Source organism: Loxodonta africana, chromosome 22 (genome assembly GCF_030014295.1).
Source record: "Loxodonta africana isolate mLoxAfr1 chromosome 22, mLoxAfr1.hap2, whole genome shotgun sequence".
Lineage (NCBI taxonomy): Eukaryota > Metazoa > Chordata > Mammalia > Proboscidea > Elephantidae > Loxodonta > Loxodonta africana.
Genome location: NC_087363.1, coordinates 42,266,813 through 42,292,755, shown reverse-complemented (window position 1 = coordinate 42,292,755; position 25,943 = coordinate 42,266,813). Strand labels below are relative to the sequence as shown.

At 39.3% G+C, this 25,943-nt stretch overlaps 1 protein-coding gene across 6 annotated transcripts in view; it reads left to right on the top strand.

Annotated features, from left to right (window-relative positions):
• The window catches only part of FANCD2 (FA complementation group D2), a 53,687-nt gene that overhangs the window by 6,988 nt on the left and 20,756 nt on the right, over positions 1-25,943 (top strand). For 4 of the 6 annotated variants that reach the window (XM_010589974.3, XM_010589972.3, XM_010589973.3 and 1 more), the window contains exons 7-27: positions 400-452; positions 2,206-2,284; positions 3,229-3,353; positions 5,555-5,642; positions 6,536-6,640; positions 7,126-7,226; positions 7,570-7,678; positions 8,142-8,177; positions 10,383-10,526; positions 12,258-12,392; positions 13,637-13,768; positions 17,030-17,140; positions 18,603-18,712; positions 20,091-20,148; positions 20,814-20,933; positions 21,817-21,890; positions 22,196-22,342; positions 22,896-22,996; positions 23,378-23,493; positions 24,755-24,863; positions 25,606-25,716. In XM_010589974.3, the coding sequence (XP_010588276.1) occupies positions 400-452; positions 2,206-2,284; positions 3,229-3,353; positions 5,555-5,642; positions 6,536-6,640; positions 7,126-7,226; positions 7,570-7,678; positions 8,142-8,177; positions 10,383-10,526; positions 12,258-12,392; positions 13,637-13,768; positions 17,030-17,140; positions 18,603-18,712; positions 20,091-20,148; positions 20,814-20,933; positions 21,817-21,890; positions 22,196-22,342; positions 22,896-22,996; positions 23,378-23,493; positions 24,755-24,863; positions 25,606-25,716 (2,164 nt within the window). The remainder of the gene's footprint in view (positions 1-399; positions 453-2,205; positions 2,285-3,228; positions 3,354-5,554; positions 5,643-6,535; positions 6,641-7,125; positions 7,227-7,569; positions 7,679-8,141; positions 8,178-10,382; positions 10,527-12,257; positions 12,393-13,636; positions 13,769-17,029; positions 17,141-18,602; positions 18,713-20,090; positions 20,149-20,813; positions 20,934-21,816; positions 21,891-22,195; positions 22,343-22,895; positions 22,997-23,377; positions 23,494-24,754; positions 24,864-25,605; positions 25,717-25,943) is intronic. The other 2 variants (XM_064274904.1, XM_023547933.2) reach the window with 2 other exon arrangements.

The following is a 25,943-nucleotide window of genomic DNA, read 5'->3' as shown; positions in this document are numbered from 1 at the left end:
CCCAAGTCTGCCATAACAAAATGCCACAAAGTGGGTGGCTTTAAAGAATAGAAATTCAGGGTATCAGCTCTAGGAGAAGGTCCTTTGTCTCTTTCAGTTTCTAGTAGATGCCAGCAGTCATTGGCATTCCTGTTCTTGTAAATGCATCTGCCTCCTTTGTCACGTGGCATCTTTCCCCTGTGTATGTCTGTGTTTCTCTTTATAAGACACCACTCAGAAAGGATTAGATTTAGGACCCACCCTGCTGCAGTATGACCTCATTAACATAACAAAAGAAAAAGCCTATTTCCAAACACGATCACATTCACAGGTACAGGGGTTAGGACTTTAATATGTATTTTGGGGGGACACAATTAAATCCATAACAGTATCCTAACTTCCCTTCATCTTCCTTTTTAGCCTGCCGTTATCAAAACTTTATTTGAAAAGTTGCCAGAATTTCTTTTTGAAAAGTAAGTGGACTTATTCTGGAATGCTCGAAGTTCCCTGGTGTATTTAAGTTTCTCTCTTAAAAGGTTACTCAGAAACATCGTTGATTCCTCTGAAGGTCATTTATCGAGACTTCAGGTTCTTAAGTTACTGCAGCGTCTTTGAAATTTTATCTGTTAATATGACTACATAAAAATAAATTGGATTATTGTTAAAAGTAAATGCTGCATATGCTTATAAGTGCATAGACTATTCCTAGACGGATACACAATAAACTGGTAAAAAGTGGTTGTCTCCAAGGAGGGGAGCCAATTGGCTGGAGTCAGGTATTCCCTGAATACTGTTCTTTATCTTATGAAAGTTCTAATTTATGTATATTGCCTACTTAAAACAATAAACAAAAATAGCTCAATAGAAAAGCAGAGAAAGGTCATGAACAGGCAATTCACAAAAATGAAATATAAGAGTGGCGAACATTAAAAAAGGTTCAATTCTGTTAGTAATCAAAGAAACATGAAATTAAAACACTGAGATACATTTCCCACTCTCAGAGGATCTAACCTGTTGAGAATGCAATGAGCAGGCACGCTCATACATTGATGATGGGTATGGAAATCGGTTCAGTCATTCTGAAGGGCAATAGGTAGATGTATCAAAAACCTTAGATTTTGCATACCCTTTAATCCTCAATGCCATGTCTCCTGATTTATCCTAAGGTAATAACTGAAGGAAAACAAAGATATAGTACAAGATTACTGTTTAAAATTACAATAAATTGTGAACAATTGAGATGTTCAACAATACGGGATTGGTTAAGTTAAATTAGATAACATCTAAACAATGGATATCATGTGGACATTAAAAATTATAAAAAGGACTATTTAATGCCGTACGTTAATTGAAAAAAAATCAGGTTACAAATCAATATTTACAGTTCAGCACAGTATTTTCTTTAAAAAAAAAAAAATATGTATGTATACATAAAATATGTAAATATATACACACACATATATATGCATATTAATAGAGGACATCTCTGGGTTGGCAGGATTATAGGTCATTTGTATTTTCTCCTTTGTAATATGTGTTTTCTCAGAGTCCTATATGTAATGATAATAAACTTGATTTAATTATAAAAATTCATGTTTTAATTGAATGGCTCGCACTAGATGCTTATCCTGGCTAAGATTTCTTCAGCAGTTAAGATTGACTGCAGTAGATGAGGATCGAGAATGCTGCCAAGAAAAGGAACTGGAGGTGGTCTGAAATTTTAGACATAAGAGGCTGAAAGAAGGGGAGAGACTGCCGTTTTGCACATAATAATGACTGAGCCAACATTTCTTGATCCATAAATGGTTTTCAATACTTTTATGAACATAACTAATTTGATCTTTTATGTTTCCGAAGCAGTACATGCTTGCCTTTTTCAGCATATATCATATTAATGTAGTTTCTGTCCCTTTTTAATATTCATCTCACTCAATTTGTTAAAGTTTATTAATACAGATACTATCCAGCCCTCTCTTCCTTCTCTCTCTAAACTCTCTCTCCAGATCTAGCCTCTGGTAATGGTTTGGTATGTCTTCTTTCAGACATCTTTCTTAACATACATAAGCACACGTTACATGCTTTTTTTGTGTCTAACACAGTGTCCAACACATAGTGAGTGTTCATTAAATGTTAATTAAATGCCTGAAATATTTTGTGCCACATGAATGCTTGCTGTTATGTAAATCAGAAAGACTGAGTTCCTTGTGTTCTCATTCTAACATTTAGCAGGAACAGTGATGGAATCAGCGTACCTCGACTCATTATTAGTCAGCTGAAATGGCTGGACAGAATTGTGGATAGCAAGGTAGGCTTTGTGGCTTTCTCTGGCTCTTGGATTTAGGCAATGTGTTTTCACACTTAAGAAGCAAATTTTTGGAATTTGCAGGTTTTCTTTTTTTTTTTTTTTCCTTTCTAAACAGAAAATTTACATTTTTCTACTCATCCATTAGCTTTTTCAGCCTTCATAATTTGAGAATCATAGGTAATTCACCCTTTAAATTTCCTCAAAAAGTTTATCCAGTTATGATAGGTAATATCATTTAAGTAAGTAATATCTAATTGCCTAGGTATTATTTATTAAATAAATAAAATATTTGGCAAGAAATTCATTCATTTTTCAAAGTACAGAGGGTACTGTATGTTTTATTTCTCAAAAGCAACGAAACTTCAAATCATCCTACTTCAGTGCAAATGTTTTAACTTGATTACATATTGAGGAAAGTTTCAGGAAGTTTTTGCAGTTATGTGATTTGTAATTAAACATGTTGAGAAAGTTGAATCTGTTTAGAGCTTGAGGCCCGTTTCTCTTCAGGAGTTCTTAAAATCATTCTACTGATTTTTGGCAGACATTCCAAGACTCAATCTTTGTTTGGAAGAACATGAATTTAGGAGTTCATCTGGGCTAGAATTCTGGGTCTGCAATTTGTTAACTGTATCCTTGAGCAACTCATATCTCCACATTTTAAAAATGAGAATTTTCACACCAAACTCCATGGGATTATGAAGATGAAATGAAGTGTTTAGCAGACCCATTAGATAATACACCATCCATCCTACTTTTTTTTTTAATATACCGTTCCATGTGTGAAATTTTCTGGGCTATTTACACCCGAATATAGGCTTTGAGCTTGAGTTTGTATATTCTTTGTTGTTATACACAAAATAATTTCAGCTCTACATTTCACAAGTAGGAAGTCTTTCTCTATTCTGAGTAGTGTGCTACACTTCTAAAGGCTTCCTCCACTGCAGGACCTCACCACCAAGATCATGCAGCTGGTCAGTGTTGCTCCACTGCCCCTGCAGCATGACTTCATCACCAGTCTGCCTGAGATCCTCGGGGATTCGCAGCATGCCGACGTGGGGAAGGAGCTCAGGTGGGTAAGCACAGCTCCACTCTGGGAGTTGTATCACTACAGTATGAAGGCAGTAGCAGTAAGTAATATATTCTCTTTTATATAAAAGGAGGATGATACATGGTCTGTATGACTAATAGTCTACACGAACCACGGCCTCATCAACCCTGAGACCAGAAGAACTAAATGGTGCCTGGCTACCACTATTGACCATCCTGATCAGGGTCACAGTAAATGGATCCTGATAGATGGGAGAAAAATGTGGAACAGCATCTCAAATTCTTAAAAAAAAAATCCAGACTTACTGGACTGGTTGAAACTGGAGGACTCCCAAAGACTATTGCCCTGAGATGACTCTTTAAGGCTTAAACCAAAACTATCCCCTGAGGTTACCTTTTAGCTAAATAACAGCTTGGCTCACAAAATAATCACCTGTGAGTACTGTGCTCCCTTGAAAAATCATCTATATAAGACCAAATGGTCAACAATTACTTTAAAACAAAGCTGAGAAGGTAAGGGGACAGGGAAACTAGATTAATGGAAATGGAACAACCAGAATGAAAATAATGAGATGTTCATGCATTGTAAAGAATGTAACCAATGTCCCTGGACAATTTGTGTGGAAATTGTTGAATGGGAGCCTAAGCTACGTAAACCTTCACCAAAAACACAATAAAATAGTATTAAAAAAAAAGAGGGTGACATAGCCATTCCATTAGTAGGGTGTAGAATTTGACTTGTTTTTCTGACTACGTGTGTATATTTGAATAGACTCATCTCCTTTCTTTCAAATGATACACCTGTTGTGATCATGAAGTCTGGCTTAGCATTAGTGTTATAAATTGAGTTTTTCCCCAAAAATATGTGTCAACTTGGTTAGGCCATGATTCCCAGTATTGCGTGATTGTCCACCATTTTGTCATCTGATGTGATTTTCCTATGTGTTGTAAATCCTACCTTTATGACATTAACAAGGCAGGATTAGAGGCAGTTATGAGGCACGACTCAATCTACAAGATTGGGTTGTATCTTGAGTCAATCTCTTTTGAGATATAAAGGAGAGAAGCAAGCAGAGAGAGAGGGGGACCTTGTACCACCAAGAAACAAGAGCCAAAACAGTGTGTCCTTTGGACCTGGGGTCCCTGTGCTGAGAATCACCTAGACCGGAGAAGAATAATGACAATGACCTTCCCCCAGAGCTGACAGAGAAAGAAAGCCTTCCCCTAGAGCTGGCACCCTGAATTCAAGACTTCTGGTCTCCTAGAATGTGAGGGAATAAATCTTTTGCTTTTTAAAGCCATCTCTTTGTGATATTTGTTACAGCAGCACTAGATAACTAAGACAGGTATGTAAATTTAGTCTGTGGAGAACTTGAACACGATCCCTACATTTTATTATCATTCCCTCCAACCAAGGGGACCTCAATTTTCAGTGCATGTCAAACTCATTTGTGGAGCTTACTAAAAATCTACTTTCCTTTGGCCCCTAGATGATTAATTCTAATGTACATCTCTGCATCAGACCCGTTTCTGAGACCCATTACTTACTGCCATTCATGTAAAAAAAAAGAAAAATTAATTGGTAGGTCGGTAGGGGAGAACTATATCCCTAGTAATAGTGTTTCTGCCTTAATGCAACTTCTTGGTTGTCCTAAAAGCAGTTGAAGAGAATTCAGTTTGAAATACTTCCTTTTCTGTAGTTGTCTGCAAAGCTCCCTCCAGAAATGTCCAGAGATGTCTAGTCTTTGTGTCTTTGGACAGGCTGTTCCCTCTGGGTAGAACACTGTACCACCCACTTTAATCATAGCTTGTCCTTTTGTGTAGTCTGGTTCTAGAATCCATCACCAACCCACCACCATGTGCTCCAGAAGTACCCTGCACCCTCATCTATTGTACTTACCACACTTCGTCGTAGTTGTTTTGAGTTTTTTTTTTTTCAGGAAGGATGTGTATCAGACTGTCTATAGTGGTTACCTCTGAGTAGTGAAGATGGTGAGGAAAGGCTTCTTGTTCCTGTTACATTTACTTGAACTTTTTATAATGTATGCATTATTTTTTGTAATCAAAATAATTTTTAGTGAAACATACTATTAACGATAATCCAATAGGAACTAAGTATATCCTCGCTTCCCAAACTCTAATGAGTGGCTTTCCCTGAGTTACATCTGCCCATCTCTATTAAAACCGCTGCACAATTTTTCCCCCCTTCTCTCTTATTCATAGTGACCTACTAATGGAGAACACTCCCCTCACTGTCCCGATCCTGGACGTTCTTTCCAGCCTCCAACTCGACCAGAAACTCCTGTCTAAGGTAGAAAGACTGTGCTCTCCAGAACCGAGCTGGCTTTCTGACCTCCTGGATTCAGTGTCAGGCAGCCATTGCCTTTGGAAGAAATTGTACATAATGAAATTTTATTTTGAAACCATAGCAAATGACGTTTGATCCTTTTTTTCTTTTCAGTTGGTTTCATATGCCACACTATGCTAGAGCCACTGGTCTGTTTGTAAACAATAAGTTTTCAGTGGGAATCCTTTGTATTGCCTGAATATTTACAAACTGTTCCCAATAAGAATAAAAATTTTTTAGCCCAAAACTAAAACCATTCCCGAAGCCAGCTCTTCAGATAAAGAGTAGACTGAACTCTAAATCATAAAATGATACTGGTGAAGAGTGTGCTTCCTAGCTCAAGTAGACACTTGAGACTAAGTGGACAGTTCCTGTCTGGAGGCGAGATGAGAAGGCAGAAAGGGACAGGAGCTGGCTGAATGGACAGAGGGAATACAGGGTGGAGAGGAGAAGTGTGTTGTCTCTTTAGAGGGAGACCAGCTAGGGTCACATAACAATGTGTATATAGGTTTTTGTATGAGAAACTGACTTGAATTGTAAGCTTTCACTTAAAGCACAATTTTTTAAAAAAAGAATAATTTTTATGCCTCCTGTTAAGCAGTAGGGAATTCAGACTCTAAAATGTAGGATAATAATAGTATTTCAAGTGTATCACCTGTCTGTTTGTGAAGAAGTTGTGGTATTAGCAGATGAGAACTTGTAATTTGGGAAAAAATAAAAGGAGTGTTTTTCTTCCTAAATTACAAGTGGGAAAACTGAATGAAAGAAGTGATTTTTCTAATTTTACCTAACCAGTCAATAGCAGGTTGAGGTGTTAGCATGAAAATATTTAAGGTTTTCCTGCTTTTCATTTTTAGGTCCGCCAGCTGGTGATGGGTAAGCTGTCAGCTGTCAAACTGGAAGATTTACCTGTGATAATCAGGTTTATTCTTCATGCCATAACAGCCACGGATGCAGTTCAGGTACCTTGTTACATTCCACTGAACACCTGTAGGGTACTAGATCCTAGCGTGTACAGGGAATGGCAGTGGCACCCTCGTGAAACTCAGGACAGACCTACATAAAGATACATCAGGATAAATGACTTAAATTAATAGGTCGCAATCTCTTTTCTCTGACAAATTAATAATGCTTATTAATCCAGATATCACTCAGGCAAGAGAATGGAGCTACTGCCCAAGTCTGTTGCTCTACTTTAGCTGCTCAGGTTGTATTTGCTATTTTTGTATAGTAGCTCCGGGAATTTCTGGAATTTTGAAGGGTGTGACATACTATTCTTGCATCAGCCATTTCCATCCACTCTGTATTTCAAAATGCCTGTCTAACATTTAATAGTTCCTCTTCCTCAGTCTTTCAGGAGGTTGCCATGGTTCTCCTTTAGAGAGAATGGACTGTGTAGGTCCACCGTGAATGAGCAGAACATGAAGCTAATATTTACTTTCTGCAGGTAATTTCTGAGCTTCGGAAGCAGCTGGATCTGCAGCACTGTATTCTGCCATCACGGTTGCAAGCTTCCCAAAGCAGGTTGAAAAGTAAAGGACGAATAAGGTATAGAGCTCATTGACAGTTACCACCCGTTTTCTCGCACAGACAAGGGATGTTTCTCACATTCATCCCGAAGCCAAGACAGTTAGAGTTTAGTAATTACAACTACACATAATGGTAGCAATGTTATGTGCATATAATACTATACAGTTTTTGAAATCATCTTTATATATGTTCTCTCAGCTATTCAGGTCAATCCCAGATAGAATACAGAGCAAGTTTCTTAGTCATTTTACAAATGAGGTTGTGACTTGCTCCAGGGCACATGGCTAGTAAGCAGGAACCCAGATCTTACAAGTTCCTCTCTGGTAAGTGAAGAATCATTTTTATCCCATGCTACTTGTAGTTCTTCAGGAAATCAAGAAAGCAGCGACCAGGACTGTGTTATTCTCCTCTTTGATGTAATAAAGTCAGCTGTTAGATATGAGAAAACCATTGCAGAAGCGTGGATTAAGGTGAGTGAGATCTTTGGAACTTTGAGTGTTAAGGAGGAAATGGGTGACAATCAGTAACAGATATAGCAGTAAAAAAAAAAAAAACCTGTTGTCGAGTTGATCTGACTCATGGCGACCCCATGTGTATCAGAGTAGAACTGAGCTCCATAGGATTTTCAAGGCTATGATCTTTCAGAAGCAGATATCCAGGCTGTTTTCTGAGGCAGCTCTAGGTGGGTTCAAACTGCCAACCTTTTGGTTAGTAGTCTAGCACTCAATTGCTTAAGCCACCCAGGTACTTCATATATGAATAAAAATAGGTTGAAATAAAAGTCTTGAGAGCCATTCAAGTAGAAATGATAGGTGATGGTTGCCAGATGGGCAAATTGACACACAAATAAGAGAAGAGGGCTGCTTGCAGAATAAGGTAAAAAAAGTGTTTCACTGTTGTGTTCTAATAGCTTCGTGACCCTTGTTTTTCCAGGCAATTGAAAACATTGCTTCAGTGTCTGACCACAAGGTAATATTCACGTACTATGAATTTTAAGTATGGCAGACCTAGAAATAGTGATGTTGGCTAACTTGCCTTCCTGCTTTCTTTCTCTCCCTACCTCCAGTCTTCCCTTCTGTGCCTTCTGTAGCTGTTCTAATAAACATCAGCTGTTCGGGGAAGACGATCTGAGGCGGTGACTTGCCAGATGGTCTGCCCTTACTCATTTATTCTGCCAGTAGAATAAGCCTAAAATATCCATGATGGGAAATGTTAACATTCCAAACAATTATACTGAGGTGCAGTTAAAGAAACCAAGTCTCCACTGGTATTAGTTCTCTGGGGCAGCCATAACAAATCACCACAAAATGGGTGGTTTAAAACAACAGAAATCTGTTCTCTCAGCTCTGGAGGCTAGAAGTCTGAAATGAAGATGTCAGCAGGGCCGTGCTCTCTCTGAGGCTCTACGGGAGAAATTCTTCTTTGCCTTTTCTAGCTTCTGGTGGTCTCAGGCTTTCCTTGGCTTGTGGCAGCGTAACTCCAACCTCTTCCTCTGTCTTCACATGGTCACCTTCCTTTGTGCCTGTCTCTCTTCTAAGGACACCAGTAATATTCGATTAGAGCCCACCCTACCGCAGTATAATTCCTGTGGACTTAATTACATATGCAAAGACACTGTTTCTAGATAAGATCACATTCACAGGTAGAGGGGTTAGGACTTGAACATACCTTTTACCTGGACACAGTTCAGCCCAGAACACTGCTAATGATGAAGCAAAGCCTGGGTAATGAGTCACAGCCACTGTATTTGAGTGATTGCTCTTTCTCTGAATCCCATCGATTTGTCATGATAATGGTAGTCTGTTTTTACTTTATTTTTCCTATGTGGATCTCACTAGAGTGAATCAAACAGTCCATGTACTGTCAAGGGGATGGTACTGAATCTATCCCACTTTTCATTCTGGAAATATCTTTTTCTTTCAAGATGCCAGATAATTGAGTTCTTATGTATTGATTGGTTCCCTTTAAGGATTTTTGCTTAGTTGGAATCTATTTCATTTTGTGGGATTTTTATTAGTTGGGTTATCCAATTGTTAGATGACTAAAATGCTTTTTTGATGTTGAATGAAACAATAATTATTTTGTATGTTGGGGGTTAGAATAATCTAACATAGCTGTTCTTATTTGTGCATTACACCTGGCCACCTGCATACCTGTTTTACGGATTTGCAATCATTGCATAAATATCATTTTGTGGTCCGATTGTCTTCTCTTAAAATTATATCATAAACATTTTTTGCATGCTTCTACATTGTGTTCATTGTCATTTTTAATGGCTGTATTCTGTTCTGTTACAATGATTCTCAATTTTGGTGTCCATAAGAATGGGGCCTTCAGTGATGTCCCAAGTAATTTGCTTTCCTTTTTTGTCCAGCTTGATTTTTTAACTTTTTTTTTTTTTTTAAGTAGGTAATGCAAGCTAATTAGGAAGAAACAACCCCACAAGGAATATATAAAAGTAAAAAATAAAGTTTCCCTTCACTCTCTGTCCCATTCCTGAGGGGTAATCATTCTTCAAGACTTTTTCTATTCACTCATAAGTTGTACGTGTGTGTGTGTGCAGACTTGGCTCGATCTTATACCTAGAAATGTGTATACTGTTCTTACAAACATAGGATCTTACTATAATTATTGTTTTGCAGGTTGCTTTTTTTTTTTTTATTTCACAATATGTCATTGATGTCTTTATCAGAAAATACAGATCTAGCTCATTCTACTTAATAGCTGTATAGGATCCCCAAAATTACTTGATCATAATCTATTTAACTTTTCCAATATTGAGGGGCATTTATAATCTCTCCAGCTTTTCATGGGGGTAGTTTTCCTAATAACAATGAAAATATATACTGCATTTAGTAAGCAAGTTCATCTTTTTTTCTGTCTTTAGATAAATATGAAAGTATTCAAAGTTATTTCAATAATAATACCAGTCTTTCACTTGTATTCCAATGTTTCCTTTAATGAGAGGTAACTAGTCAATAGCTGTGGCACTTTTTCTCTGAAAAATATTTCTGGGTGTTGTGAGAAAATGGAGCTATTCCCATGTGACTTGAGCAGTGAGTATCATTCATTCTGTGTTTTAAAGGAGAAAATGTTGAGAGCTGCTGGTTTGTTGTGGTAAATACTGACTTATTAAACTATTTTTCTATATTGTTGCATATTTATTGACAATAGATTTTTGACGTGGTGATGCTTCTCATCATCTATAGCACCAACACTCAGACAAAGAAGTACATTGAAAGGGTGCTAAGAAATAAGATTCGATCAGGCTGCATTCAAGAACAGCTGCTACAGAGCACCTTCTGTACTCATTCTTTGGTAAGTGTCAGAGAATCGGACAACAGCCTGAAGTTAGAGAGAGGTCATTTTAACCTTTCCTTCCCGATGTTGGAATCTCGACAACACCTCTCCTGGGTGTGGCTCTTTGGCAGGGAGCTAAGTATATTTTAAAACATAGTGGGATTATTACTTAGCTTGATTGAGGCATTTTAAGGTTGCGTTTTACCTTTTTTGGCAAAAAGGTCACAAAGTTGGTTTATGGTGAACTTATTTGACTCAAACCCTAAATTGTTTTTTTAAAGAAACCATTTTAACTTGGGTCTTCCTGATTACATACTTGTGTAACTTACTTTTTGAACCTAAAATGGAAGACTAAAACCAAAAGAAAAACAAAACCCTTTTCTGTCGAGTCGATTCCAAATCATAGCAACCCTACAGGACAGAGTAGAACTGCCCCATAGTGTTTCCAAGGAGTGGCTGGTGGATTTGAACTGCATCAACCTCTTGGTTAGCAGCTGAGCTCTTAACCACTGTGTCACCAGGGCTCCAGCTCCCATAAAATTTCTGTCAAGACACCAAATGATTGAGTTCTTATGTGCTGATTGATTCCCTTTAAGGATTTTTGCTTAGTTGGAATCTTGTTAGTTTGAGCCCATTGTGCAAACCCACTGAGACTTTCTGAATCTTAATTTTGCATTTCTCGTTTTAGTTGTCCTAGCTCCTTGTTTAGTTGCCTAGCTTTGTGTGATCTGCAGCTTTGACAAACTTGCCTTTTGTATTCTCTTCTAAGTGGTTTAGAAAACCCTGAGGATGATTGGACCAAAGGAATGCTAGTAGAGACAGAATTTGAATCTATTGAATCACAATTTGACCATAAAACACTGTGAACCGTGGCTCATCATTGCTCTTGAAATTTAAATCACTCGAATTGGAATTTTGTAAGCTGGGAATAGGGTTTTGACAGGTGAATATTCAGGACATTAACAGTGTAGAACTCCTTAGAAAACTGGATGGACTAGTGCTTTGGGGCTTGGCATAGGAACTAAAAAATATATATAGTTGAGTCTTAAGATTTCATGTACAGTAATGGGTTTAATGTCTGTATTGTTTTTAAGTCCTTCCTGTGCTTACCTCTGTCAGTGTTGTATGTTTTTGGCTGTAATTCTTCAGAGGGCAGAAGCCATATATAATTTTTTATTGCATTTTCTCCAACAGAGCATTATATCCTGCTCAGTACTTAATGTAAGATTTAGTATTGTTATGGTGATGTCAGTAAAGGAGCTGGACTTAGTAACTTGTCCTTTACCCTGGGTTCATTAATGTCCATTTATTGTATTACTAGTAGGACATGACCAGTTCTTTTCTTGATCTTTAAAAGAAATTAGTTAGTGTTGAACCTTAAAGACATGTTTCAAATCATAACCAAGGCAGAGCAAGCCCAGCCCATCCCCAGGAAGGCAGAATGGTTGAGTGAGAAAATTGGGATTTAGAAGATCTGGGTTCTAGTCTCAACTCAGGCAGATAGGAACAGTGCTATTAAGTATATAATTTAACTTCAAGTTCAATTCTTACCCATATGTTGAATCCCAGTGCTCCTGAGAGAAAACTCAGAATGGTGAAGAGTTATTCTGAGAAAAAACAAAGATTAAGGTTCCTGAAGTTAAAATGAAAATTGGGGAGAACTCTGACATCCCAAAAGAGTGAGCAACTCTCAGGTGCTATAATGACTAAGTTTCTTCTACAACTTCTTTTCTTTCATCCCTCTCACAGGTTCTTAAGGACGTTTGTCCGTCCATTCTGTCGCTGGCTCAGAGTTTGTTGCACTCCGTAGACCAGAGTATAAATTCTTTTGGCAGTCTCCTCTACAAACATGCATTTAAGTATTTTGATGCTTATTGCCAGCAGGTATGTTGAAACAATTATTCTGGCAAATATTTATTCGGGGAAAAGGAAAGAAATGCAATTCCAAGTGAACTGCATGTTATCTGAAGTTAATTTTTTGTTGGCTGGAGGGCGCTGAAGTGGAAAGAACTCTGAGCTGAGGCTTGGAAAATCTCAGTTGCAGTTCCAACTGCGATAAAACAGGGACTGAACTGGAGGATTGAACTCTGGTCTGAGCTGTAACATGCTCTGAGTCAAAAATTAAGGCCCAGATCCAGTCTAGTTCAAATAAACCTTCGTTTACAGGGCTGGGATTATCAGGTGGTTTTGATAGTACAGGAGTGACAGTTTTAAAATTCAACTGCAAATAACTAACTTCCAGTTGATCCTGCAATTCTCTGGAAAAAGTGTGGTGGGAAACAAATTAAGGAGAAATACTTGAGGGCTTACTCTGAGGGCCAAACCCTATTCCACGAACATGAGAAACAAAATAACACCGCATGTCCAGAGAAGGAGAGCTGTACTTGTGGAAAGGGATTATGAAAACAAGTAAAGAATAAATTGTCTTATTTATTTATTTATTTATTTATGTATACTGTATCTACTAGTAACAATGTTAAAATACATCTGAACGGAACTTTTGAAAATGAAGATAAAATTAAAAAAAAGTTAAAGCAGAGCCGTAAATGCAGCTGGCATGAGCTGGCTGGCTACTGCAGTTGAGAAAAACCATATGACTCTGTTAGGGAGCAGCAGCGTAAAGAAAAGGGAGAATGGCACCTAAGATGTTTTTGAGCCCTCTTAATGTCTTGGAGGCACTCTCATGACCCATGTTTGCTTGGAAATATAATTCTAACATGTACTATATAGAGAAAACCTTTAAAACCTTTAGGTCATTGCGTGCTATCATTTCAGGACATTTCAAGCGTCTTAAGTACAACCATGATTTAAAGGCTAAAATTTAACCTAGATAGGTAAAAGAAAGAGGATAACTATGCCAAGGAACAAAATCAGCAAGTCTTAGATAATGCTCACTGATAAATTATGAGAAATAAGTCAAGACTGAATGGTTAGTGTAGTTAGGGAAGAACAACCCTAAGCATTTTGAAGCCAAAATTACTGAAAACTAGGTAATAGAATTAGATGATGGGATAGTGTGGGTTGTGACTTTAGCAACGGAGAAATTGGAATGGCCTCAGGCCAGAACCTCAAAGATGGCCAAACCATATTTTTGCTTCACACTGTCCTGTTGCCTCTTTCCCCTATAGGAAGTGGTTGGTGCCCTAGTGACCCATATCTGCAGTGGGAATGATGCCGAAGTTGATATTGCATTGGATGTCCTCCTAGACTTGGTAGCTCTAAACCTAGCTGCTATGAGGCTGAATGCTGTCTTTGTGAAGGTATCTCTTCCCTCCATTGACACATAGTGAATCTTTTTTTTTTTTCCTGCAAATATCAGAGATATCTGTCAGTTAGCAATCATTTACCTTGTTCTCTTTACATATTGAGCACTATAATTGGTGTGGGGTGGGAAGGAGGTCGGGTAATGGGCAAGTAATATAAAAAACAACTCTTCTAGTATTCATTCATTCAGCCAACACTTCTTTATACCTTACTGTGTGCCGGGCTCTGTTTTGGGTGCTGTGGATATGAAGGCCCCATCCTTGCCTTCAATGATAAGAGAGTAAGACTCTTAAGCAAGTCACTGTAAATACAACCGATGAGTTCTCTAATGAAGATAAAGCGCTCTGGGTATTGCAAGAGTAATTTTTCTGCCTAGGAAGCTGTACAAATCTCAACAAAGAGGTGACAACATTTGAGTGATTCGTGAAGGGTAGAAATGATTTGACTGGAGAAAGTAGGAGACGTGCATTTGAGGCAGAGGACAGCGTGAACAGAAGCCTGAGGGGTGGCAGTAGATTAGCGTGGCTGGAGAATAGGGTCTATGGAGAGGAGTGCTGGAGACGAGGCTGGTAAGACATAGGACAGGGCCAGAATGCGAAGGGTTTCGAGTACCATACTAAAGAGTTTGAGCTTGATTTTCTTAAAAATATGTGATTGTGTTTTAGGTAAAAGTTTACACAGCAACTTAGATTCCCAATTAACAATTCATACGCAGATCGTCCTGTGACATTGGTTACAATGCCCGCAAGGTTTCAGCACTCTCACCATTTCCACTCCGCTTGCCCCGTTTCCACCCATCCAGTTTCCCCTGCCCCTCCTTGCCTTCTCATCTTTGCTTTTGCATAAATGTTGGCCATTTGGTCGTGTATAGTTGATTGTTTAAAGAAGCACATTCCTCACAGGTGTTCTTCTTTATTTTATAGGCCAATCTATTATTTGGCTGAAAGGTAGCCTCCAGGAGTGCCTTCAGTTCCAGGTCAAAAGAGTATCTTAGGGCAATAGTCTTGGGTTCCTCTAGCCTCTATCAGTCTGATGAATTTTTATGAATATGAATTTTGTTCTACATTTTTCTCCCATTCTAACCGGGACCTTCTTTTGTGTTCCTGGTTGAGCTTGATTTTATAGACAACAGGGAGTTATTTCAGGTTCTTAGCAGGGGTGACATAATCAAGTCTGGACTTTGAAAGATAACTCTGTAGCCATGTGGTGGATGGATTAGAGACCACTGAAATTACCCAGGCGACAAAGAATCAGGGCCTAAATTAGGGTCATGGGAATGGAGAGGAAATGATAACTTAAGAGACAATTTGGTGTTCAGATTATAGAGTCACTATGAGTCGGAATTGGCTCGATGTAAATGGGTTTGGTTTTTGTTTTTTGGTTACTAATAAGATATACAGACCCAAGTTTTCCATCTTGGGAAACTAAGTGGATGGTCAGTGTCTTAGACTTGGTTCTCTAGGGGAGCAAAACTAGTGAAGCATATGTGTATATATATATTTATATATGTATGTATAGAGAGAGAGAGAGATTGATTTTAAGGAAATGGCTCACACAGTTGTGGAGGCTGGCAAGTCCCAAATTAGTGGGCCAGATGTCAGGCTAGAGGCTTTTCCTGACTCACATGGTTGTAAAGGGCTGACAAATCCAAAATCAGCAGGTCAGATGGCAAGCTGCTGGCTCTTATTCCAAGAACTGGAGTTCAGAGAATGATGAGTCAGATGCAAGATCCAGAGAGGGTGAGCTTTGCCAGGAAATCTATGTATATTGGATACAGACCACACCCCAAAGGAAATTCCCCTTTCAACTGATTGGAAGTTCACATTAGACCGCAAAATGGAAGATGATCACATAATATCTGCCAAACCACTGAGAATCATGGCCTAACCAAGCTGACGCATAACCTTAACCATCACAGTCAGGCCATTTACTAGCTAAGGAGACCAGGAGGGAGTGCATCTTCTGGAAGAAATTTGATGAGATTAGTCTGGGATGTTTGTGTGTGGACAACGGTTAGTGGATAGTTGGAAATTCAGGTTTGGAGTCCAGTGGCCACAACGGGTGGAAGATTTAGCTTGAGTACTCATAACTGTATAGGTGTGAGCTCAAGTGAGGCAGATTTTGAGACAGAAGACCATAGAAGCCTAGAAGCTCACAGAAGTTCTGAGAACACTAAGGTTTAAGGGGCAGGCTGGAGCAAAATATCCCTGGAAGGAAATTGAGAAAACTAGGAGATGACTAATGTGAACTGGATGGATGTCAGATAGCTGACACCCAGAAAAGAGAGAGTTTCAAGAAACGGATTTGTCTACAGTGTTGGATTCTGTAGAGGATGAAGATGGAGAAGAAGCCCTTGGCTTTGGTAATGAACATGCCCTAGTAACCTCTGAGAGAACAGTTTTAATTAAATAATATAGTTGGAAGCCAGAGAGTAGTAGCTTGAGGAAGTAGAGACTGGGTATAGACTCATTGTCAAGAAGCCTCAAGGAAGACAGAAACAAAGGTAGTTTGAGGAAGAAGTAGCTTGGAAAGAAGATATTATTTAGGTAAGGAGGTCTGAAATTGTATGTGGGCTGAGAAAAAGAAATGAAAAAAAAAAGTAAATGAATTGACTAATAGTTTACAGACCTCTTTTATATACCTTACTTCATCATCAAACCAACTTTGAGAAGTAGTATAGCTATTATTATCCCCATATTAGAGATGAGAAGGCTGAGGCTCGGGGAAATTAAGTACTTTGCCCAAGGTCAAAACATAAATAGTGCCCTTGTGACCCTTCCCAGATCTGTGGAGAAAGGTTAAATAATCCATGGAGTTGAATCTGGGAAAGGATGATGCCGTAAGACATGGAGTCAGAGACACAACCCTTGATAGACTATTGCTTTCACTGAGACGAAGGGGAGGGTAGAGATAAAGAACAGGGAGAACTGGGAAGGATGTTAGGATGACCAGGCAAGAGAGAATTAAAGCAAGGACTGTGCCTCAGTAAAGAGGGCAAATATGATTTTATCTTTCCTGGTGATGGTTCCTATGCTCCGGTAGTAAGGTAGATGTAGAAAGCTGCAAGAGCCCCCTCAGCTTATGTCCAGAATATCAACCTTCTGAGCTCTGAGCAGAGCTTTAAGGAACTTGAGATTTTGAGGAACAGATCCCTGACTTTCTGTGTGTATGTCTTTTACCAAGATTTTAATGTCGTGATTTAAAGAAAGAAAAAAATGTTAGTTGCTAACCTCATTGTTGGCATTTTTTTCTTACAGGGCATTTTAGATTATCTGGATAATTTGTCTCCTCAACAAATACGAAAACTCTTCTATATTCTCAGCACTCTGGCATTTAGCAAAGAGCAGGCAGCCAGCAATCACATCCAGGTAAGAGGCAGCATTTTGGGGAAAAACCTTTTAAACCTCTTAACTTGAAATTTGTTGGACAAAATCACGAGAGTGTGTACTGATAATCCTAGAATTTGTTCATTATTTGCTTACCACAAACATTTATTAAGTGCTTGCTGTGTGCCAGACTAAGATGCTAGGTATATTAGACTATTTCTGCCCGTAAGGAACTCAGTTTATTAGGATGGAGATGGGTCCGTAACCACGAAACTAAGAAAACCAGTACTAAGTGCTGTGGGGACACAGAATTCCCGTTTCCTGAGGAACACCTGCATCTGACATGAACTTCATCTGGACTTGCTTTCATTTGTGGACGCTATCCACTGATAGGAAATCCTGGTGGCGTAGTAGTTAAGTGCTATGGCTGCTAATCAAAAGGTCAGCAGATCGAATCCGCCAGGTGCTCTTTGGAAACCCTGTGGGGCAGTTCTACTCTGTCCTATGGGGTCACTATGAGTCAGAATTGACTCGACAGCAATGGGTTTGGTTTGGATTTGGTTATCCACTGATAAAGCCAGGCTATGGGACTAAAATAAGAGAACAAATTAGCTTTTTTGTATCTTTAGTGCCATCTCATGGCAGTAATCCATACTGGACTGTGACTTTGAACAACCAGCCACTCTTTTTTTTAACTTCCCTGGGGCCATCTGGATTTTTGTTTGGTTTTGTCTTTTGGCTTTTTGTTTTTTTAATTGTGGTAAATATATATGCAATGAAACATTTACCGTTTCAACATTCTTCACACGTGCAGTTCAGTGACATTAATGTTCAGCTACCACCGTTATCTCTTCCCAATTTTTTCCACCCTTTTGTTAATTAAAAAAATTTTTTTCACTAGGTAATAGGCACACATGGCACAAAATGCAAAAGGTACAGAGGGTATTCAGTGAAAAACAAATTTTCCTCCCTCTCAGCCTTCTAGCCATCTGGTTCCCCTAGGCAAGAACTGTTTCTAGCTTATAGCTTTCAGAGATACTCGGAGCATTTACAAATCTGTGTTTACCTCTGTTCTACTCCCTTTCCCTCCCCCTCTTTTGTTCTGATCTTGCTTTTTACATTTAGCAGTATATTTTGGAGCTCATTTCACATCAGTAATACAGAGCTACTTCCTTATTTTAACTGAGCAGCCAACATTACGATAATTCTCACATCCTTATTGAGCAACCAGCACCACGATAATAATAACAGCTATAAGTATTGAGTGTCTACCATGTGCTGGGCGCTGTGCTAGGACTTTTTTTGTAATTCGTGTCTAATTCTTGCAACAGCCTTCCCCATTTTATAGAAGAGAAAATTGAGACTCAGATGAAATGACCTGCCAAAGGTCACACAGTAAATGATAGAGCCCTTCCTATTCTAGAACCTTTCCTACTTCGATATACGTAGGTTTTCCTGTGCCACTCTAGTGGCTTCCTCTTTCTCCATCATTGCCTTGTTGCAGGATGACATGCACCTGGTGATCCGAAAGCAGCTCTCCAGCACCGTGTTGAGGTACAAACTTATTGGGATTATTGGTGCTGTCACCATGGCTGGCATCATGGCAGCAGACAGGTAAGTATGGGAATTCTGACTTCTGTAGCTCAAGGTCAGATAATCAAGCTGCTACCTCAAAAAAAGTGTTACATTATATAAACAGCATTATAACAGTAGGCATTATAACCATAATAAGAGAAATGAGCAAATAAATACGTGTTATATTTCTCCATGTTCCCTTCTCATCTTGACTCTAGACCGTATAAAATTTTTACAGAATTGTGATTATAGTCATCACCATCTGATGTTAAAAACTAGCAGTGTCTATAACTTTCCACAGAAGGGGAACCTTGCTTCTCCTGGGATGTGTTTTTCTGCGTCTTCTCCTGTCCTAGGCACTAGACAACGCAGGCTTCTCCTGCGCCGTGTTATTCTTGTCTTTGACATCATATTCGGTACAAATAAGGTCTTCCTAGTGGAATTTTTCCCCCTTGTACTTTTTTTTTTAGTTGTGGGTAAAAATATACACACCAAACCCCCTAACCACCCTGTCCTTTGATGCTACAGTTGCAGCACGTAGAAAAACATCAGGTTTGGGGCTTGATAAGATGTTGCTATTGGAAAATGACATTGGAATTCAGTTCATACTCCTTGGAAATCATTTACCAGGAACTCCTGAAGCCTCAGGAGACATCTTTCAAATCAGAATTAGTCATCCCAGGAGACGTCTTTCAAATCAGAATTAGTCATCCCAGGAGACGTCTTTCAAATCAGAATTAGTCATCCCAGGAGACATCTTTCAAATCAGAATTAGTCATTCATAGAGGCTGCATGTTATACTGGTTAAGAGCTCATTCTCTGAAGCCATACTACTTCTTGTTGCTGTTGTTGTTAGGTGCTGTCAAGTCAGTTCCGACTCATAGTGACCCTGGAGGACAGAGTAGACCTGTCCCATAGGGTTTCCAAGGAGCGCCTGGTAGATTTGAACCACTGACCTTTTTGGTCAGCAGCTGAGCTCTTAACCACTACTTGTCTGGGTCAAATCATGGCTCAAGTATTTATTAGCTAAATGACCTTGGGCAAGTTACTTTACCTCTGTGTCTTTCTAGTCCCACATCTGTAAAATAAGGACAATGAAGTATTTACTTCATAAGAGTTGGTGAGAGCATTAAACGCTTGGAACAATGCTTAGCACATAGTAAGCCCTAAATAAGTGCTTGCTCTTAATTGTTATTACTGATTTGATCTTAGAAATAATAAAAGATAGCCCTCATTTGCTCTAATTTACATTTTGTGTGGTTTAACTAAATACCCCTCTGTGCCTTCGTGCACTTTCATCTCCATCTCTGTTTCCTCCTCACCCCTCAGGGAAGCAGAGATGGCAGAACTCTTATACTTATTGCTGATTATTATAAAATATTGCAAAAACGAAACTAAAATTCTTTGTTTTTTGAAGTGGATCTTCCATTGTGACCCAAAGGAAAGCAAACCTGAACAATGAAGAGTACACACAGGTGAGTTCTTGTAATGTAGTTGGGTACATTTACTAGTAACCGAGGAATTGGGTCTTATCACAGTCAGTTCACTAGAGACAGTGCTGCTTTTTAAAAAGTATTTTCTTAAACTCATAGCTTTTGTGGTTTATATCACTCTTGTGGCACTTACAAATCTACTGGCTTGAGTTGCATGTATTTCTGTATCAGTCTAATCTCCCTGATTAAAATGTAAATCCTTAGAAAGCAAGATAGGCGGGCCATGTTTAAAGAGCAAGAGGTTGGCTGGAGCATAGGGCAAGGGGAAGTAACTGTGTAATTGGAGATATAGCTAATTTGGAGATAGAAAACAGAGGGCCTTGAATGTCAAGCTTGACATTTTGATTTAATTCTTCAGGCAGAGATAGTCATTAAATGTTTCTTAGCATGCGAATGGCATAAATGGCATAATTAAAGTTTTGCTTTAGAAAAATTAATCTGACTGCATGTGTTGATGGCTTGGAAAAGGGATGAAGTTGGAAAGAGACAGATTGGTCAGGAAGCTAAGGAAAACCTCGGATGAGAAGTAAAAGAGCATTGCCAGTGAAGGTGGAGAGGGGAAAACTTACTACTGAATGGGGTAAATGGAGTTTAGAAAGATTTGGCAGCCCAAGGGTTGAACCATTTTTTCTGATCGGCTACTCCAGGTGACCTCCTTGCTGCAGTTGGTTCACTCCTGCAGTGAGCAATCTCCTCAGGCCTCTGCACTTTATTATGATGAATTTGCCAACCTGATCCAAGGAGGAAAAGTGGCTCCAAAAGCCCTGGTAGGTCAAGAGTCTTTTCACATAAAGCTCTGAAGCACAAGGGCTGCTTTGCTTCTCACTCTTCAAGCCTCTCAGCTCATTGTGGAAAGGGAGGGATTGTTATGTATTGACTTGTGTCCCCCAGAATATGTGTTGTGAATCCTAACCTCTATGCCTATGGTTATAATCCCATTTGGGAATGGGTTGTCTTTGTTATGTTAATGAGGCAGGATTAGTCTGAAATGTGTCTTCAATCAATCTCATAAAATATAAAAGGAGCAGATTAAACAAGCAGAGATGGGGGAAGACATGCCAGGTCATATGTAGATCTCCAGGGAACCAGGAAACAGGCTGAAGAGACAAGGACCTTCCCCCAGAGCCGACAGAGAGAGAGAGAGAGCCTTCCCCTCAGCAGGTGCCCTGAATTTGAACGTCTAGCCTCTTAAACTGTGAGAAAATAAATTTCTGTTAAAGCCATCCACTTACGGGATTTCTGTTATAGCAGCACTAGATAACTAAGACAGGGAACATCCTGTGAGCACTTCCAAATTCTAGTTGGGAAGGCCGTTCTGCCCCACCCTGCCTCAGGGCTCTCCTCTGAGGCCTTCTTCACTAATAACAAAAATAACAGTAATGAAGAGGTTGGTGATGACGATGTTGTTGTCGGGTTGATGATGATGTTGTTGAGAGTCACCATCTATCTGAGAGCCTATTCTATGCCAGGCACTGTGCTAAGCACTTGTCATGCATTACGTACTTCATCATTATGATGTATGCTTTCTCATTATTTCCTTTTTAGAATTGAGGAAACCGAGGCTTAGAAAGGTCAAAAGTAATTTTTCTAGGGCCCCACAGCAAGTACACCTTTGCTATACTGCTTTTTTTGTTTGTTTACTTCCTGAAGGAATGGGCTGAGCAGACCATCCTTAACAATTTCCAAGATGCCTTTGTGGTGGACTTCTGTGTTACTCCAGAAGGGTGAGTACTATCTACCCACTGGGCTTGATTGTACTTGTGAAGAAATTATTCAGTGATGTCAGTAGCTGGTACAAACTTCAGAATGCCCTTGCCTGCAGCCAAGACCAGTCCAGTCCCACAGCTTCTTTCCTCCCAAACCCAACACCTCTGCACCCCCAGCTCTAGTATTCCTAAAAGGTTCCCCACTTGTTCTTTCACGCTCCATTCCTCATTGTCATGTTAAGTGAAATTGGTTTGTTCTAGTGTTTCCCTTTAGCCTTGCTTACTGCTGAGCTGGGGCATCAAATTCTGGGTTCTCTCCACAGTGACTATCCATTTCCTGTGAAAGCTCTCTACGGACTAGAAGAATACAACAGTCAGGATGGGATTGCCATCAACCTGCTGCCACTGTTGTTCTCTCAAGACTTTGCAAAAGATGGGAGTAGAATGACGTCGCATGGATCAGGTCAAAAGTCAGTGCCGTTTTTCTTTTCTAAAATCTGTTAGTGTTTTGAGTGTTCTCAGGGAACTGCACAGTTTCTTGAATTTGCAGGGAACTTGAGTGAAAAGGGTTTCCTCCCTGGACAAATGGTACTTGGAGAGATTAGAGAGAGTGGAGAAAATTCCTCGTTTTTGTTTGGACCCAGGGATTGGGATTTGTATTGCCTCATAACAGCTGGCAGACATTCTGTGAGACTCTTTTCTTTTCTGGTCATTATCCACTGCTTTCTATCAAACTTTCTTCCTCCTGTGTACATCCTTGACTACCTCTCTCATGCTCACTCTCTCCTTCCATCTTTCCTTCGCTTCTCTCAGCATATGGACATTGACTCCACCTGCCCTCTGCCTCCCTTCAGTACAGTTCATGATGTTATTTGCTGAGCATCCCTTGTGTCCCCTGCCACTTGTTCTTAAAAGTAGATTTTTATTTTGGGCAAAACTCCCTAATTATAAAGTTGGGCTCCCCATGAGCATGGACTAATATGCCTATAAAATGTGATCTAGAAATGGATTTTTCCTTCCTAGATTGGTATCTCCCTTGTGCCTGGCTTCCTACTTCCGATTACTGAGACTGTGTGTGGAGAAACAAAATGATGGAAACTTGGAGGAGATTGATGGTTTACTAGGTATAGCATGACATCATCAGATTCTTCCTTCTTTTTAACCTTTCTTTGGTAAACTTAGGAAAGGGGCAAACCATTGCATGGTATATGTGGGAAGAAGTTTGCTAATTGCACAAAGAGTAGTATATCAGCAATAATGGAATTCCAAAGGCAAAACAACACATACAGAACCCCATGGTGTTAACAAATCAATTGTTACCATAGTCCCATGCTGCCTTCTGGTCCTTGCCTTTACAACTGTTGCAAAGACTCCTTAATTATATTTGTGGCTGCTCTATAAATGTGGAAGTATTTTTGAGACTAAGTAGTAAGGAGGGCTTTTCAAGGGTGGCATCTAGGGGCCTGCACTAAAGGGCTTTGGCAATATTTGTCCTTCTCTTTCAGATTGTCCTATATTCCTCACTGACCTGGAACCTGGAGAGAAGCTGGAGTCCATGTCTGTTAAAGAGCACTCATTCATGTGCTCACTCATGTTTCTTACTCTCAACTGGTTCCGAGAGGTGAGCAAAGTTACTGGGACATTTCACCTATTGTCTGTAGTTCCTCTTGAAAAGAAACCATTTTCTTGGTTCCCACAAGACTCCTTAAAAAGTCCTACAAGCACTAACCCCTATGTGCTTCTCTAGCTGTTGGGTCCCACCACTCCCCAGTTATATGTACCTTCTGTTGTGGTCAAATTATTTAGAGTTCACTTACTATTGCCCATGTGATACTACCTCCAAGCCTTTGCTTGTTGTATTCTTACTTCTGCCTGGGTTACCTCCACACCTTCTCCATGATGGAAATACTGCTTGTCCTAGCATAGGCATACACATAATTTTTGATTCAATGAGATCAAGTGAATAATGGCAATGATAATAACATCTTATACTTATATCACATTTCTTTTCAAAGCACTCTCATGAATATTATTTCAGAGAATATTTGTTCACTTGAATTATCTCAGTCAATCCTCACAATTATATTATGGTGTAAGCAGGACAAATATTATTAGCCTTGTTTTACACATATGGAATTTCAGGTACAGAGAGTTCAAAGTCACTCAAATTTGTCAGGCATGTATACTGTGCCAAGTGCTGTGCTGATTTCTTTGTTTACACTATTTAATCCATGCAAACACCACATTCTCACTTTATAGTTGAAGAAATAAAGGCTCAGAGAGATTAAAGAATTGGCCAAGGTTACTAGTAAGTAACAGAATAGGACTTGTACGCTCTCTAGCCACTGTGCTATTCTGCCTTGTTACATAACTCGCAATAAGTAGAACTGGGATTAAAAGTCAGAGCTCCTCCAAAGATTAGGCAGGCCCATAAAACAAAATGAGACTAAATGGGCACACTAGCTCAGGGGCAAGGACAAGAAGGTAGGAGGAGACAGGAAAGCTGGACAAATGGAAATGGGGAACCCAAGGTCAAGAAGGGGAGAGTGTTGACATGTCACAGGGTTGGCAACCAATGTCTCAAAACAATATGCATATTAATTGTTTAATGAAAACTGATCTGCTCTGTAAACCTTCATCTGAAGTACAATAAAATAAAAATGGAGCTATTACCTGCATCAAAAAAAAAAAAAAAAGAGCTCCTGTATTTTGACCCAGGGCTTTTTTTTCTATAGCACCCTGCTGAAAACGCTTGTATATTACAGACTAAACTCATAGACCCTGCTGCTGAATGGCATATATTTTAACTCTGGATAAATAATGCAAAGAAGGTTAAAATCTGAACAGTTCAAGGTATAAGAATATAATTTGTACTTTTGCAGGTTGTGAACGCCTTCTGCCAGCAAACATCACCTGAGATGAAGGGGAAGGTGCTCACCCGGCTAAAGCACATCATAGAACTACAGGGAATCCTGGAAAAATACTTGGCAGGTGAGGGACATGTCCAGTACTAGTAGCCCTACTAGGATAGCAGGCTCAGTGATAGCTGTCCCTTACTCATCTGGGTCAAGGAAAATGTATGCTGAACAGAACTAAAGGGAAAAAAGGAGTGCATTCATTTTGCTCCCTTCGTTACCTCGAGGAGATCTTACTGTTTTAGGAAATAAAAAATATGAAACATTGGTTGGGCTTTTGTAAAGTTACTTTTCTTCTTTGGAGGTGACTCTTCCATGACCTTTGCCTTCCTGAGCACAGTCATGAGCAAGGAGTAAAGATGGAAAGCCTCTTAGTACCTTCTACCCATGAAGTAAATGAATGTTTTCAAGTGTTGGTGCTTGGTTCTCTGGGGGAAAGTGGCCTATCCTTCCATGCTGTCATCTAAATAATTATATGTAAAGCAAACTGCTTTATGATTAAATCTTGTTAATACCTTTAGATTTTAAATGTGAGTTTATTTTGATCCTTATCTGCTCGGATTTTTTAAAAAATCATTTAATATGGTTTTATGTTAGTTGATCATTACCAGTAAATACGTTATTCCTATATGTTGTTTGCGGCCAGTTTGCTATGCCAAAACTATTCATGTCAAATGACTTGAATGTATCTTCTAAGCATTCAGCCATGCTTGGTGGCTTTTGGGGACTAGTTTCTGGCCAATTGGGTGATTGCACTCCAAGTGTAGTGGTGATATATGGTTGATCTATATTGAGCTCCTGCCTGCTCTTTGTTTCAGTCACCCCAGACTATGTTCCTCCTCTTGCAAACTTTGATTTGGAAACTTTAGATGCAACACCTCATACTAGTACTACTATTTCTGCAAAAATGAGAGTAATGGGAAAGAAAGGTAAGTGTGTTCTTTTCTTCTTCTTCTGTGTCTGCACAGGAGCCACATTGCATTAACCTAACAGGCCACATGTACCAAGGCATCCTAACTGGAGAGATTATGTCATTGAACCTTCCTTTAGCAGGGTTATAAATGAGCTATAATTTCGGTTATAAAATTGCCTCTTCTACCTCTAGGTGGACTTCAGCAGCAGTATTTGGCAAACATGACTATTGATTACTTGAGTC